We start from the raw sequence: 15,824 nt of genomic DNA on the forward strand, positions 1-15,824 counted from the left end.
ATGTGGAGCTATATACAGGGAGTACCAGTACCAGATCAATGTGGAGCTATATACAGGGAGTACCAATACCAGATCAATGTGGAGCTATATACAGGGAGTACCAATACCAGATCAATGTGGAGCTATATACAGGGAGTACCAGTACCAGATCAATGTGGAGCTATATACAGGGAGTACCAATACCAGATCAATGTGGAGCTATATACAGGGAGTACCAATACCAGATCAATGTGGAGCTATATACAGGGAGTACCAGTACCAGATCAATGTGGAGCTATATACAGGGAGTACCAGTACCAGATCAATGTGGAGCTATATACAGGGAGTACCAGATCAATGTGGAGCTATATACAGGGAGTACCAGTACCAGATCAATGTGGAGCTATATACAGGGAGTACCAGTACCAGATCAATGTGGAGCTATATACAGGGAGTACCAATACCAGATCAATGTGGAGCTATATACAGGGAGTACCAATACCAGATCAATGTGGAGCTATATACAGGGAGTACCAATACCAGATCAATGTGGAGCTATATACAGGGAGTACCAATACCAGATCAATGTGGAGCTATATACAGGGAGTACCAGTACCAGATCAATGTGGAGCTATATACAGGGAGTACCAGTACCAGATCAATGTGGAGCTATATACAGGGAGTACCAATACCAGATCAATGTGGAGCTATATACAGGGAGTACCAATACCAGATCAATGTGGAGCTATATACAGGGAGTACCAGTACCAGATCAATGTGGAGCTATATACAGGGAGTACCAGTACCAGATCAATGTGGAGCTATATACAGGGAGTACCAATACCAGATCAATGTGCAGAGGTTTAGGTATTTGACCTAGATATGTACATGAAGGCAGGGTAGGCATCGGTATAGATAATAATGAGCGTAAAATAAAGAAACCACATGGACAGACAGCTATTAATCAATTATCTCCGATTAATCAGAGATAATGTAGTGCACCGTGTCAGCATTTTGTCATGCGGTGTCTATCATCAAGTTAAATTATTATATAAAACGCTTGTCCATTTTAGTGATTACTGTCACTGGTCGAGAGTCTTGACGACCCACAGACAAGAGTTATTTTTAGATTCAGATAAACCTATTGCTGGATAAATAGGTTAATCTATTCTTTACGCAGCATTGGGCTGAGTACTAAAATCATGTACTGGTACCAAGACAGCCAGTCAGGTCAAAGATTTAGAAGTAGGCTATTAGGGAAAGGACAACGCCTCTAGATCTGTTTAGCGAACGGTCTCTCCTTTTTGGCTTTGAATAGTTTTCCGGGATTTAACCAGACCGCAGCTGTCTGTCACAACAAAGATGGAGGAGAACGCTAGCTAGATAGCACTGTACATCCACCGAGGACCTTAAAGCTAAAACAACATTGGACCAGTTTCTCTACTGATTATATATATATTTTTTGATATCGTGATTTTCAAGATGGATACTGCCGTATTTCCCGAGGATGTCGTTGTAAAAAAGGTTTCCATCGTTGGATCGGAGCTCGTAGAGAATTACACTGTACGTTCATGTAGCTAGCTATTAGCAATCTAGCTATTAGCAATCTTGTTATTAGAAATCTAGTTAGCGTTATCAATCTATTAGCAATCTAGTTAGCCAGTTATCAATCTAGTTATTATTAATCTAGTTAGCTAGGTATTAGCAATCTATTTAGCTAGGTATTAGCAATCTAGTTAGCTAGGTATTAGCAATCTAGTTAGCTAGGTATTAGCAATCTAGTTAGCTAGCTAGTAAGTACGTATAGCTTCCTGTTTTAATGTCACGTAGAAGCAATCATATAACTCAAGCAAATCACTAACATATCTAGCTAAATTAATCCCAAGATTTTATAACTGCACGCGTGCTACAGTTTAAAATCATGATGCTAATTGACATGTATGTGTACATATTAAATGACAAATCCTTTTCAATCTACGTGACGTCTCTCGAAGCTAGCTAGCTAACTAGCTATAGCTACCAAGCTAATTGAGGTTTTTATCGTGAAACACAGCAATATTTTCATACAGACAGTCAACTAATTAACTACGAAATGTTCTTAGTAAGCTGTTAAGCTGCTAGTTAACGGTGTTGTCATGATGGATCCTGAGATGTGCGTCAAATAATTTAGCTTTTTCGCTAGGTATCACAAAGCTCACTCTAGCTAGCTACACTGTCAGTCAATCAGGACAACTGACTGTCACTGATACATTCCTCTCTGTTTACTGTGCTAGTTTCTGGGGCCTATAGTGTGTATATATATATATATATATATATATAGTATCGTGGTAAAGAAAGCTCAATCAATTCCTTATGATTCATGCTGTGTTTAACTGATGACAGGTCCCATTCATTGATATTCACATCACAAGTTAGCTAATAATAGTCGTTATTGTTCTCCTCTCAGTAATTTGTTGGGTAATATTCGATACACAGAGAAAACAGACCACTGTGATTGACCCTGTGTCTATCTAAGGTGATACGAATTAAATTTTCACGTCTCGTCTAGGAGAGAGAAGAAGAAAAACCATGACCATATTCTATTATTAATATTCATTTATTCTCCAGGTGTACGTCATTGAGGTGAAAGTAAGGGATCACAGATGGACCATAAAGCATCGCTACAGTGATTTCCATGACTTGCATGAGAAAGTGAGTGACTTGAAAAATTTGCAATGTTGTGAACCATTGACACATTGTAAAATATATGACACTGTCTGCCATGTAACAGTTATGTAATAACTGTCATATTCTGCTAGTTCAGTTTACACAACTGATACTGTTTATTGTGACCTTTTTTTAAATTGTGAGATTCATACAAATATTTTAACCCAAGCTGACAGCTGAGAAGAAGATAGAGAAACATTTACTGCCGCCTAAGAAGATGATCGGTAAAAACTCCAAAAGCCTGGTAGAGAAACGTCAGAAGGAACTGGAAGTCTACCTACAAACACTGCTGGTCAGATTCCCTACAGCTGCCCCTAAAGTCCTCTCCTACTTTCTGCACTTCCACCAATATGTAAGGAGACACACACACATATGTTGGTCTTGTAATATGTCCGATTTGTTTTTCACTTGTGTGTGTGCACTTTGATCCACGGTGGAGATGCACAGGTCAGATCAGGTGTGTGTAATCTCATGAGCTATTCATATCTGTAGTGGTGGTTAAATATTATCAAGGGTTTTGAATCTTGTCACAGCAGAACATCAGGCAGGAAACAGCTTCGCTGTTGTCAGAGTTTAATGATCATGTCCTGAATTGATAAAGCAATTTAAGTAGGCTATTTAGTTATTCAGCTGTTTTGCAGGTCAGTGAGTTAGTGTTCATGTCTTAGTGCTATCCATCATTGATCATCTGTTTTAACTATCATTATTACAACAACAAAACAACAAATCATTTGAGAGCGCATGATGACAGGACACGTCTGTCACGGCTATCAAATTGACCAGTACCACAAGTCTTGTGGTAGTAACAAATTAAATCAGCATTTGTTACTACCACAATACTTGTGGTACTTGTCAATTTGATAGCCGTGACAGACGTGACCAGAATTAATGACAATAACATAGACTAGAAGAGAAGTTTCTTTCTTCTTCGCTAAGGAATGTCTCACTTGTAATGTTTGTCTTTTGTCCATGTCTTCAGGAAATGAATGGAATCACAGCCGCTCTGGCAGAGGAGTTGTTCCACAAGGGTTTGTTAATTGGTTCATCAGCTACCAATAGACTCATTATGTAGAAAAGAATAACAATAGTACAATTTACACATCCAGTAATAGAAAACAACATAATAAATGTATTATTTTCAGAAGTGGCTTTCAGACAAGACTGTTGTACGATAATACATGATACAAGCAGTAGTAAAAATGTTGATGTAATAATCTGCAATCTTTTTTTTGTATTCTACTGGCTGCGCTACCCTTGACTTACTGCACTACAAATGTCTGAACAGGAACAATAAAGATATTGATTGATTGCAGGAGAGCAGTTGCTGGTGGCTGGTGAGGTGTTCACATTGTGTCCCCTCCAGCTGTATGCCATCACTCAGCAGCTGAAGCTGGCCAAGCCTACCTGCTCTAATGGTGATGCCAAGGCAGACCTGGGACACATCCTGGACTTCACCTGCAGACTCAAATACCTCAAGGTGAACTCTCTCTCTCTCTCTCTCTCGACATCTCTGAATCTGTAGCTAATATGATTTGATCTATGTACAGGCGCCCTTAAAAACCCACTAGTGTTTAGCCATGTCTTGTTTGTCTCTACTGTTCTCCCAGATCACAGGCACCAGAGGAGAGGTGGGGACCAGTAACATCCAGGAAGACAGCCTCACGTTTGACCTTTCAGTCTTTAAAGCTCTCCTACAGATAGAGGTATGTACTAGCAATAGGTGATAGTCCAAGGGCCAATGGGTGATAGTCCAAGGGCCAATGGGTGATAGTCCAAGGGCCAATGGGTGATAGTCCAAGGGCCAATGGGTGACAGTCCAAGGGCCCATGACCCAGAAAACGAAACTGCAACATTTCAACAACATTATGTAGATAATGTAATGAAAAATAACTTTCTCATTCAAAACTTGGAAAAGTTTGCACATTAACTTTTTATCTTTAGTTATGCTATTTAGCATCAAGTCTAAACCATGTGCAGTGGTTTTCTCAGTTAATAGAAGACGTTTTGGCAGCTGTATTTAATCTTATTACTTTTGCCTGCTAGCCAAACTAAAGACAGAACAATGTTTGCTAGCTAACACAGCTCTCAAAACATTCAAGGTCCCGACAGATACATAAAGCTCTGTTCTGGCATCTGAGAAAAATGAACAGCTTCTTATCTCATATTATTTCAGGATTCCTTCGGTTCGTACCTTTTTGATTTATAATATTTAATTCATGTGCAACTTTGATTGTTATTATTTGACCCTATTGGTCATCTATGAACATTTGAACATCTTGGCCATATTCTGTTCTAATCTCCTGTTGGTCATCTATGAACATTTGAACATCTTGGCCATATTCTGTTCTAATCTCCTGTTGGTCATTTATGAACATTTTAACATCTTGGCCATATTCTGTTCTAATCTCCTGTTGGTCATTTATGAACATTTGAACATCTTGGCCATGTTCTGTTATAATCTCCACCCGGCACAGCCAGAAGAGGACTGTCCACCCCACATAGCCTGGTTCCTCTCTAGGTTTCTTCCTAGGTTTTGGCCTTTCTAGGGAGTTTTTCCTAGCCACCGTGCTTCTACACCTGCATTGCTTGCTGTTTGGGGTTTTAGGCTGGGATTCTGTACAGCACTTTGTGATATCAGCTGATGTACGAAGGGCTATATAAATACATTTGATTTAATTTATTAGTTGTAGATCACACATTCTTCCACTTAATATCATTATCTACAAAATGATGTCAACAATTTGCAATTCCTTTTTCCTGGGTCATGAAACAGCATTTCTGAAGCCTTTTTTGGTGGGTTAGCCTGATCTCAGATCTGTGCTTCTTATTGACATTATTAGCAAGACAACAGATCTGTGACCAGGCTAGGTAATGTTAAGATAGTATGTTATTAATCCCCAAGAGGAGAAGTTTGATTGCACCAGCCAATACATCCATTACCCATAAATAGACCATGAGACACAACAAGGACACACAGATACTTAAAGCAGCATACCATCAGCTGATATAGAACTAAATTATTAACTCAATTATTGGTGATAAATATTCTGTTTTGGTAATACTTATCAACAGTTTTATTAATACTTAGTAATAAACATTATTCTAACGTGTTACCGTTTAGTCATGTTAGCATAAAGTCCTATTGGTAATTAAACCGTCACTTGTTCCCCTGATTTTTTTATTTTTAAATCATTTTCTTCCAGATAAGTGACTGTAACTCGGCCCAGATCATGGGACTGCCTTCTCTGAAACCCTGTCTGGTCACGCTGAATGTCCACCACTCTGCAGCATCCATGATGGTAGCACGTCCACTTTACTCATAGTTGATTTGTGTGTGTGTGGCTGGTAGGTAAATCTGTATTGATTCCTACCTTCGTTGTGTAGGATGTGCTGGTTCCGGAGGCATGCGTGTCCCCTCAGTGGGTCGCAGAGGGAACACTTACAGACCGGCCCGTCGCCACCATCATCCCTACCTGGAAGACTCTCACCACCCTGGACATGAGCCACAACCACATAGTCTGCATAGACAACTCAGTGGTGAGAGACCCTACACTCATATCAATAATAATAATAATAATAATAACGAATGTCTGTTATTCGGCAAGGTAGCCTAGTGGTTAGAGCGTTGGACTAGTAACCGGAAGGTTGAAAGTTCAAACCCCCGAGCTGACAAGGTACAAATCTGTCGTTCTGCCCCTGAACAAGGCAGTTAACCCACTGTTCCTAGGCCGTCATTGAAAATAAGAATTTGTTCTTAACTGACTTGCCTAGTTAAATAAAGGTAAATAAAATTAATGGGATTGTGTTATTCATGTTTGTTTTTGTGTTATTAATGGAATTATACTGTACGTCTATGTTTGGCCATAATACAATTGACTATATGTGTAATTCTGGTAACTTTTTATTTATTTTGTCCTATTTTTCAGAAATTGATACCAAAAGTCGAATTCTTAGATCTTAGTTCCAACGAGCTCTCTATGGTGGAAAACCTTCAGGTATGTTCAGACTAGAGATGTTCATAGAGCTGTAGAGCTCCGGTACAGAGATAGAACGTATTGTCAAGACAACATTCAAAACAAAAGAGCCCCATATCTTAGTGGTTGTGGTGGTGTTGTTTGTATGGCTTCATTTAATGTAAATATTTGAATGTTCCCCTAATAAAACATGTAACATGTTATTAATAATGTGTTTAAAAATTTAAAAAATAGAGGGGAAAAAAGTAGCTAATCATGTTACAGGATTAACCTGTCACTGTATTTGACTTAATGATGTTTTGGCTAGTTGAGGCCATTTCTAGAGAAAAGTACAAGAGTACCCAAGACCATAATATGACGTCCATTTTGTTTTCATGTTGTTTTTTGCTTGTGTTTCAGCACCTGTACAATCTGATCCACCTGGACCTTTCTTACAACATTCTGACAGTGTTAGAAGGGGCCCACACCAAACTGGGTAACATCAAGACCCTCAACCTGGCAGGCAACCAGCTCGACAGCCTCGCAGGCCTCACTAAACTATACTCTCTGGTTAACCTGGACCTCAGCTCCAACAAACTGGGACAGGTAGGGTAATCTTACCACTCTGCAGCATCCAATCAATAAATCAATTAATCAATCGGGCCTCGCTGAACTATTTTCTCTAGTCAACCTGGACCTTGGCTTCAACAAGCTGGGACAGGTCGCTAGTATTCTAATTGTTTAAAAAAAATCAAATGTTTTTACATCAGTTGTCACTAAGCTAGTAGTAGCTGGCCTAAAACTACTTTTACTACAGTGAAGTTACTAGCTACAGTAACTGCGGTGGTATATAATATACATATAAAGCTGACTAAAGTGCTGAATTTCCTCTGTCCTCTCAGCTTGAGGAGATCAGGTACATAGGAATGCTGCCCTGCCTGGAGAGGCTGGTCCTGTCTAACAACCCCATGTGTATCATCCCTGACTACAGAACCAAGGTGCTGGCTCAGTTCTGGGACCGCGCCTCAGAGGTATGGACACACACACACACACACACACACACCACATACAGTAGGACAGACAGACTGACTTCTTAGTGGGGGAGGCAACCTAGTAGTAGCCTTAGTAGGAGTAGCCTTAGTAGTAGTATCAGCAGCAGCAGAAGTAGTAGTAGTATTAGCCTTAGTAGTAGCAGAAGTAGTATTAGCCTTAGTAGTAGTAGTAGTAGTAGTAGTAGCAGCAGCACAAGTAGTAGTATTAGCCTTAGTAGTAGTAGTAGTAGTAGTAGTAGTAGTAGTAGCAGCAGCAGCAGAAGTAGTAGTAGTATTAGCCTTAGTAGTAGTAGTAGTAGTAGTAGCAGCAGCAGAAGTAGTAGTAGTAGTATTAGCCTTAGTAGTAGTAGTAGTAGTAGCAGCAGCAGCAGAAGTAGTAGTAGTATTAGCCTTAGTAGTGGTAGTAGTAGCAGCAGTAGCAGCAGCATCATCAGCAGCAGAAGCAGTATTAGCCATACTAGCAGCAGCAGTAGTAACAGTAGCAGCAGTATTAGTTATACTAGCAGCAGCAGTAATATTAACCATAGTAGCAGCAGCAGCAGTAGTAGTAGTAGCAGCAGCAGCAGTAGTAGTTTTAGCCATAGTAGCAGCAGTAGTAGTATTAGCCATAGTAGCAGCAGTAGTAGTATTAGCCATAGTAGCAGCAGTAATAGTATTAGCCATAGTAGCAGCAGTAATAGTATTAGCAGTAGTAGTATTAGCCATAGTAGCAGCAGTAGTAGTATTAGCCATAGTAGCAGCAGTAGTAGTATTAGCCATAGTAGCAGCAGTAGTAGTATTAGCCATAGTAGCAGCAGTAGTAGTATTAGCCATAGTAGCAGCAGTAGTAGTATTAGCCATAGTAGCAGCAGTAGTAGTATTAGCCATAGTAGCAGCAGTAGTAGTATTAGCCATAGTAGCAGCAGTAGTAGTATTAGCCATAGTAGCAGTAGTAGTATTAGCCATAGTAGCAGTAGTAGTATTAGCCATAGTAGCAGCAGTAGTAGTGTTAGCCATAGTAGCAGCAGTAGTAGTGTTAGCCATAGTAGCAGCAGTAGTAGTGTTAGCCATAGTAGCAGCAGTAGTAGTGTTAGCCATAGTAGCAGCAGTAGTAGTGTTAGCCATAGTAGCAGCAGTAGTAGTATTAGCCATAGTAGCAGCAGTAGAAGCAGTAGTAGCAGTATTAGCCACAGTAGCAGCAGTAGAAGCAGCAGTAGTAGTATTAGCCTTAGTAGTAGTAGCAGCAGTAGCAGCATCATCAGCAGCAGAAGTAGTAGTAGTATTAGCTGTAGAAGTAGCAGCATCATCAGAAGTAGTATTAGCCATACTAGCAGCAGCAGTGGTAACAGTAGCAGCAGTAGTAGTATTAGCCATAGTAGCAGTAGTAGTAGTATTAGCCATAGCAGTAGTAGTATTAGCCATAGCAGTAGTAGTATTAGCCATAGCAGTAGTAGTATTAGCCATAGCAGTAGTAGTATTAGCCATAGCAGTAGTAGTATTAGCCATAGCAGTAGTAGTATTAGCCATAGCAGTAGTAGTATTAGCCATAGCAGCAGTAGTATTAGCCATAGTAGCAGCAGTAGTCATAGTAGTAGCAGCTGTAGGGGTAGTAGTAGTAGCAGCAGTAGTAGTATTAGCCGTAGTAGCAGCAATATTAGTATTAGCCGTAGTAGCAGCAATAGTAGTATTAGCCGTAGTAGTAGTATTAGCCGTAGTAGCAGCAGTAGTCGTAGTAGCAGCAGTAGTAGTATTAGCCGTAGTAGCAGCAGTATTAGTATTAGCCGTAGTAGCAGCAGTAGTAGTGTTAGCCGTAGTAGCAGCAGTAGTAGTGTTAGCCGTAGTAGCAGCAGTAGTAGTATTAGCCGTAGTAGCAGCAGTAGTAGTATTAGCCGTAGTAGCAGCAGTAGTAGTATTAGCCGTAGTAGCAGCAGTAGTAGTATTAGCCGTAGTAGCAGCAGTAGTAGTATTAGCCGTAGTAGCAGCAGTAGTAGTATTAGCCGTAGTAGCAGCAGTAGTAGTATTAGCCGTAGTAGCAGCAGTAGTAGTATTAGCCGTAGTAGCAGCAGTAGTAGTATTAGCCGTAGTAGCAGCAGTAGTAGTATTAGCCGTAGTAGCAGCAGTAGTAGTAGCAGTAGTAGTATTAGCTGTAGTAGCAGCAGTAGTAGTATTAGCCGTAGTAGCAGCAGTAGTAGTATTAGCCGTAGTAGCAGCAGTAGTAGTATTAGCCGTAGTAGCAGCAGTAGTAGTGTTAGCCGTAGTAGCAGCAGTAGTAGTATTAGCCGTAGTAGTGTTAGCAGCAGTAGTAGTATTAGCCGTAGTAGTGTTAGCCGTAGTAGCAGCAGTAGTAGTGTTAGCCGTAGTAGCAGCAGTAGTAGTATTAGCCGTAGTAGCAGCAGTAGTAGTATTAGCCATAGTAGTGTTAGCCGTAGTAGTATTAGCCGTAGTAGTGTTAGCCGTAGTAGCAGCAGTAGTAGTGTTAGCCGTAGTAGCAGCAGTAGTAGTATTAGCCGTAGTAGCAGCAATAGTAGTATTAGCCGTAGTAGCAGTAGTAGTATTAGCCGTAGTAGCAGCAGTAGTCGTAGTAGCAGCAGTAGCAGTATTAGCCGTAGTAGCAGCAGTAGTAGTATTAGCCGTAGTAGCAGCAGTAGTAGTATCAGCAGTAGTAGTATTAGCCGTAGTAGCAGCAGTAGTAGTGTTAGCCATAGTAGCAGCAGTAGTAGTATTAGCCATAGTAGTAGTAGTATTAGCCATAGTAGCAGCAGTAGTAGTATTAGCCATAGTAGCAGCAGTAGTAGTATTAGCCGTAGTATTAGCCGTAGTAGCAGCAATAGTAGTATTAGCCGTAGTAGCAGTAGTAGTATTAGCCGTAGTAGCAGCAGTAGTCGTAGTAGCAGCAGTAGTAGTATTAGCCGTAGTAGCAGCAGTAGTAGTATTAGCCATAGTAGCAGCAGTAGTAGTATTAGCCATAGTAGCAGCAGTAGTAGTATTAGCCATAGTAGCAGCATCAGCAGCAGCAGAAGTAGTATTAGCCATAGTAGCAGCAGTAGTAGTGTTAGCCATAGTAGCAGTAGTAGTATTAGCCATAGTAGCAGCAGTAGTAGTATTAGCCATAGTAGCAGCAGTAGTAGTATTAGCCATAGTAGCAGCAGTAGTAGTATTAGCCATAGTAGTAGCAGTAGTAGTATTAGCCATAGTAGTAGCAGTAGTAGTATTAGCCATAGTAGTAGCAGTAGTAGTATTAGCCATAGCAGTAGTAGTATTAGCCATAGTAGTAGTAGTATTCGCCATAGTAGTAGCAGTAGTAGTATTAGCCATAGTAGCAGTAGTAGTATTAGCCATAGTAGCAGCAGTAGTAGTATTAGCCATAGTAGCAGCAGTAGTAGTATTAGCCATAGTAGCAGCAGTATTAGCCATAGTAGTAGCAGCAGTATTAGCCATAGTAGTAGCAGTAGTAGTATTAGCCATAGTAGCAGCATTAGCCGTAGTAGCAGCAGTAGTAGCAACAACAGTAGTAGTAGCAGTAGTAGCAACAACAGTAGTAGCAACAACAGTAGTAGCAGCAGTAGTAGTATTAGCCGTAGTAGCAGCAGTAGTAGCAGCAGTAGTAGCAACAACAGTAGTAGCAACAACAGTAGTAGCAACAACAGTAGTAGCAGCAGTAGTAGTATTAGCCGTAGTAGCAGCAGTAGTAGCAACAACAGTAGTAGCAGTAGTAGCAACAACAGTAGTAGTAGCAGCAGTAGTAGTATTAGCCGTAGTAGCAACAACAGTAGTAGTAGTAGTAGCAGCAGTTGTAGCAACAACAGTAGCAGCAACAACAGAAGTAGCAGCAACAACAGTAGTAGTAGTAGTAGTAGTAGCAGCAACAGTAGTAGTAGCAACAACAGTAGTAGCAGCAGCAGAAGTAGCAGCAGCAGAAGTAGCAGCAGCAGAAGTAGCAGCAGCAGAAGTAGCAGCAGTAGTAGTAGTAGCAGAAGTAGTAGTAGCAGCAGTAGTAGCAGAAGTAGTAGTAGTAGCAGCAGTAGTAGCAGCAGTAGTAGCAACAACAGTAGTAGCAGCAGAATTAGTAGCAACAACAGTAGTAGTAGTAGTAGCAACAGCAGTAGTAGCAACAACAGTAGTAGTAGTAGTAGCAACAACAGTAGTAGTAGTAGTAGTAGCAGCAGAAGTAGTAGTAGAAGCAGCAACAGTAGTAGCAGTGGTGGTAGTAGTAGGTTGTAACTCTAGTAACTGTAGTGGTAGGTTGGTAACTGTAGTGGTAGGTTGGTAACTACCCACTGATTGTTGATGTGGTTGTCCTTGTCTAACAGGTATGCTTGGACAGCACTGCGCCGACAGAGAAAGAGCTGGACACTGTGGAGGTGTTGAAAGCTATTCAGAAAGCCAAAGAATCTAAAGACCGAATGGCCAACAGCCATGAAAAGAAGGTAAGGTGCCATAACCAAGGGCAGAGTAATGATTTGTGGTAACTTTGTCTAGTGTTCTGAGCCTGTTGATCTCTGTGAACAGGAGCATCTTACAACTGGTTATTGCAGTATTACTGTTATCTTTGAGGGGTTATTACAGCATTACTGTTATCTTGGGGGGGGGGGGGGGATTACAGTATTACTGATATCTTGGGGGGGGGGGGGGATTACAGTATTACTGATATCTTGGGGGGGGGGGGTTATTACAGTATTACTGTTATCTGGGGGGGGGGGGTATTACACTATTACTGATATCTTTGAGGGGTTATTACAGTATTACTGATATCTTTGAGGGGTTATTACAGTATTACTGATATCTTGGGGGGGGGGGGGGGATTACAGTATTACTGATATCTTTGGGGGGTTATTACAGTATTACTGATATCTTGGGGGGGGGGGGGTATTACAGTATTACTGATATCTTTGAGGGGTTATTACAGCATTACTGATATCTTTGAGGGGTTATTACAGCATTACTGATATCTTGGGGGGGGGGATTACAGTATTACTGATATCTTGGGGGGGGGGTTATTACAGCATTACTGATATCTTGGGGGGGGGGGGATTACAGTATTACTGATATCTTTGGGGGGTTATTACAGTATTACTGATATCGTTGGGGGGGGGGGGGGGGGGGGGGGGGGGGGGGTTATTACAGTATTACTGATATCTTTGGGGGGGGGGGTTATTACAGTATTACTGATATCGTTGGGGGGGGGGGGGTTCTTTCCCCCAAAAATAAATGCTAATATCCTTTTCCTTGCTAACTGTAAAGAGGTCTATCTAAAATGAACCATTAACTATAGTATTGAATGCAGCTAGCCTGAGTCCCAGATCTGTTTGTGCTGTCTTGCCTGTAACAATGGCATAGGAGGTGGCAAATATATATAGAATATTCCTCTATATTATATGTTGACTAAAGCGAAGCCTGCTGGTGTGTTTGTCAGATCAGTGAGGACTCCAGGCTGTCTGGTGGTGGATCTTCCATCTCCCCCTCTGTCGCTGCCGCCTCTTCCTCCTCTTCCTCTCTCCTCTCCTCAGCCCTAGCCCCAGCCTGCTCCAGCCAAGGTAATCATGTATGTATCAGGCTGCTGGGTGGGGCCTGCTCTGCTCCTATACGCTCTAGCTCTCTCAACACTACTCTCTCGCTCTCTCTTGCTCGCTCTCTCTTGCTCGCTCTCTCTTGCTCTCTCTCTCTCTCTCTCTCTCTCTCTCTCTCTCTCTCTCAGCAGCTCTATACCAGTCACTATGTTAAAGGTAGACTCAGCGAAATGACATCATCACGAGCAGCACTGATGATATTGCGAAGAGCGAGATGCACGACTTCGTTCTCACACAGTCACACATAGTATCTGCGCATGTGCACAGGTTTGGTTCATGCTGTTACAGCGTGGTAGCAACAGGACCAAAACAGTGGAGAAGTTGAGCCTCGTGCTTCAACGCTCTTAAACAGAGTGTACACTACACGATTTTGGCCCAGATTTTTAGCTTTCTCAGACTAGTTTTTGAGATGGGAGACAAAAGCCCCATGTCCTTGCCTACTCAGGGCACGCGGTCACCGACGATCGTTTTATGTATTTAATTATTTATTTCACCTTTATTTAACCAGGTAGGCCAGTTGAGAACACCTTTATTTAACCAGGTAGGCTAGTTGAGAACACCTTTATTTAACCAGGTAGGCTAGTTGAGAACAAGTTCTCATTTTCAACTGCGACCTGGCCAAGATAAAGCAAAGCTGTGTGAACAGACAACAACACAGAGTTACACATGGAGTAAACAATAAACAAGTCAATAACATAGTAGAAAACAAAGGGGGAGTCTATATACATTGTGTGCAAAAGGCATGAGGAGGTAGGCGAATAATTACAATTTAACAGATTAACACTGGAGTGATAAATGATCAGATGGTCATGTACAGGTAGAGATACTGGTGTGCAAAAGAGCAGAAAAGTAAATAAATAAAAACAGTATGAGGATGAGGTAGGTAAAAATGGGTGGGCTACTTACCGATGGACTATGTACAGCTGCAGCGATCGGTTAGCTGCTCAGATAGCTGATGTTTAAAGTTGGTGAGGGAGATAAAAGTCTCCAACTTCAGAGATTTTTGCAATTCGTTCCAGTCACAGGCAGCAGAGAACTGGAAGGAAAGGTGGCCAAATGAGGTGTTGGCTTTAGGGATGATCAGTGAGATACACCTGCTGGAGCGCGTGCTACGGGTGGGTGTTGCCATCGTGACCAGTGAACTGAGATAAGGCGGAGCTTTACCTAGCATGGACTTGTAGATGACCTGGAGCCAGTGAGTCTGGCCAGCCGACTAGAGCATACAGGTCGCAGTGGTGGGTGGTATAAGGTGCTTTAGTAAAAAAACGGATGGCACTGTGATAAACTGCATCCAGTTTGCTGAGTAGAGTATTGGAAGCTATTTTGCAGATGACATCGCCAAAGTCGAGGATCGGTAGGATAGTCAGTTTTACTAGGGTAAGTTTGGCGGCGTGAGTGAAGGAGGCTTTGTTTTGTGAAATAGGAAGCCGATTCTAGATTTGATTTTGGATTGGAGATGTTTGATATGAGTCTGGAAGGAGAGTTTACAGTCTAGCCAGACACCTAGGTACTTATAGATGTCCACATATTCAAGGTCGGAACCATCCAGGGTGGTGATGCTGGTCAGGCGTGTGGGTGCAGGCAGTGAACGGTTGAAAAGCATGCATTTGGTTTTACTAGCGTTTAAGAGCAGTTGGAGGCCACGGAAGGAGTGTTGTATGGCATTGAAGCTCGTTTGGAGGTTAGATAGCACAGTGTCCAAGGAAGGGCCAGAAGTATACAGAATGGTGTCTGCATAGAGGTGGATCAGGGAATCGTTTAATGTGGGCGGGTCAGTGACGCAATCTTAGGGCTAACGATCTCGTATTTGAGCAGTCCCAGACGTCACACCCTGAGACAGCTCTTACTAATACACCACTACTCCCCCCTTAGAGAGACACAGCTCTTCCTAATACATCACTACTCCCCCCTGAGAGACACAGCCCTTACTAATACATCACTACTCCCCCCTGAGACACACAGCTCTTACTAATACACCACTACTCCCCCCGAGACACACAGCTCTTACTAATACATCACTACTCCCCCCTGAGACACACAGCTCTTACTAATACATCACTACTCCCCCCTGAGACACACAGTAATGTTGTAACTCTTACCACTGTGATATACAGTGTGCTTTAACCGTGACGTAAGCTCACACTAAACACACTTTGACGCGTAGCAGTATACATTTCAGATCACTATTTAAATGTTTTTGTTTGTTCCAGAATTGATATGTAAAGAAGAAGGCTTTGTTACCCCTACAATATTGACTCCTGTGGATTTTATTGCACTTGATACCCAGCGATGCTATGATGATGTAAACACACTGCCTTGTGAGGAACAACTACAGGTGAGTTTTTTTTTCTTCATCTGATTGCACACAACAACAAAAAAACACATTTTTATTATGACGTTTTCACGATTTATTTAGTAATATGGAAACTGCTGCAAGAAAAATAATGTTTAGTTTCTTTGTGAACGTACCGTTTAAAAAAAATTATAATAGTGATTCTTAAAACATAAAGTAATATAAAATTCATTACATACTGTATGTAAAATTGTCCAAAAAAACTACCTGAACTCAGGGGTAGACGTAACATAGT

The 15,824-nt window shown here is 41.5% G+C and overlaps 1 protein-coding gene across 4 annotated transcripts in view; it reads left to right on the forward strand.

Moving 5' to 3' along the window:
• The first annotated feature begins 1,140 nt into the window (after positions 1-1,140).
• nisch (nischarin) overlaps positions 1,141-15,824 on the forward strand; it is a 35,899-nt gene continuing 21,215 nt past the window's right edge. The window contains exons 1-14 of one of the 4 annotated variants that reach the window (XM_031825822.1): positions 1,141-1,542; positions 2,587-2,670; positions 2,855-3,037; positions 3,665-3,713; positions 3,999-4,162; positions 4,293-4,388; positions 5,889-5,984; positions 6,070-6,222; positions 6,612-6,680; positions 7,059-7,244; positions 7,541-7,669; positions 11,980-12,096; positions 13,083-13,211; positions 15,447-15,557. In XM_031825822.1, coding sequence (XP_031681682.1) covers positions 1,462-1,542; positions 2,587-2,670; positions 2,855-3,037; positions 3,665-3,713; positions 3,999-4,162; positions 4,293-4,388; positions 5,889-5,984; positions 6,070-6,222; positions 6,612-6,680; positions 7,059-7,244; positions 7,541-7,669; positions 11,980-12,096; positions 13,083-13,211; positions 15,447-15,452 — 1,542 coding nt within the window. In that variant the 5' untranslated portion in view covers positions 1,141-1,461 and the 3' untranslated portion in view covers positions 15,453-15,557. Of the gene's footprint in view, positions 1,543-2,586; positions 2,671-2,854; positions 3,038-3,664; positions 3,714-3,998; positions 4,163-4,292; positions 4,389-5,888; positions 5,985-6,069; positions 6,223-6,611; positions 6,681-7,058; positions 7,245-7,540; positions 7,670-11,979; positions 12,097-13,082; positions 13,212-15,446; positions 15,572-15,824 lie in introns of those variants that run through there. The other 3 variants (XM_031825821.1, XM_031825823.1, XM_031825824.1) reach the window with 3 other exon arrangements.

Source organism: Oncorhynchus kisutch, linkage group LG5 (assembly GCF_002021735.2).
Source record: "Oncorhynchus kisutch isolate 150728-3 linkage group LG5, Okis_V2, whole genome shotgun sequence".
Lineage (NCBI taxonomy): Eukaryota > Metazoa > Chordata > Actinopteri > Salmoniformes > Salmonidae > Oncorhynchus > Oncorhynchus kisutch.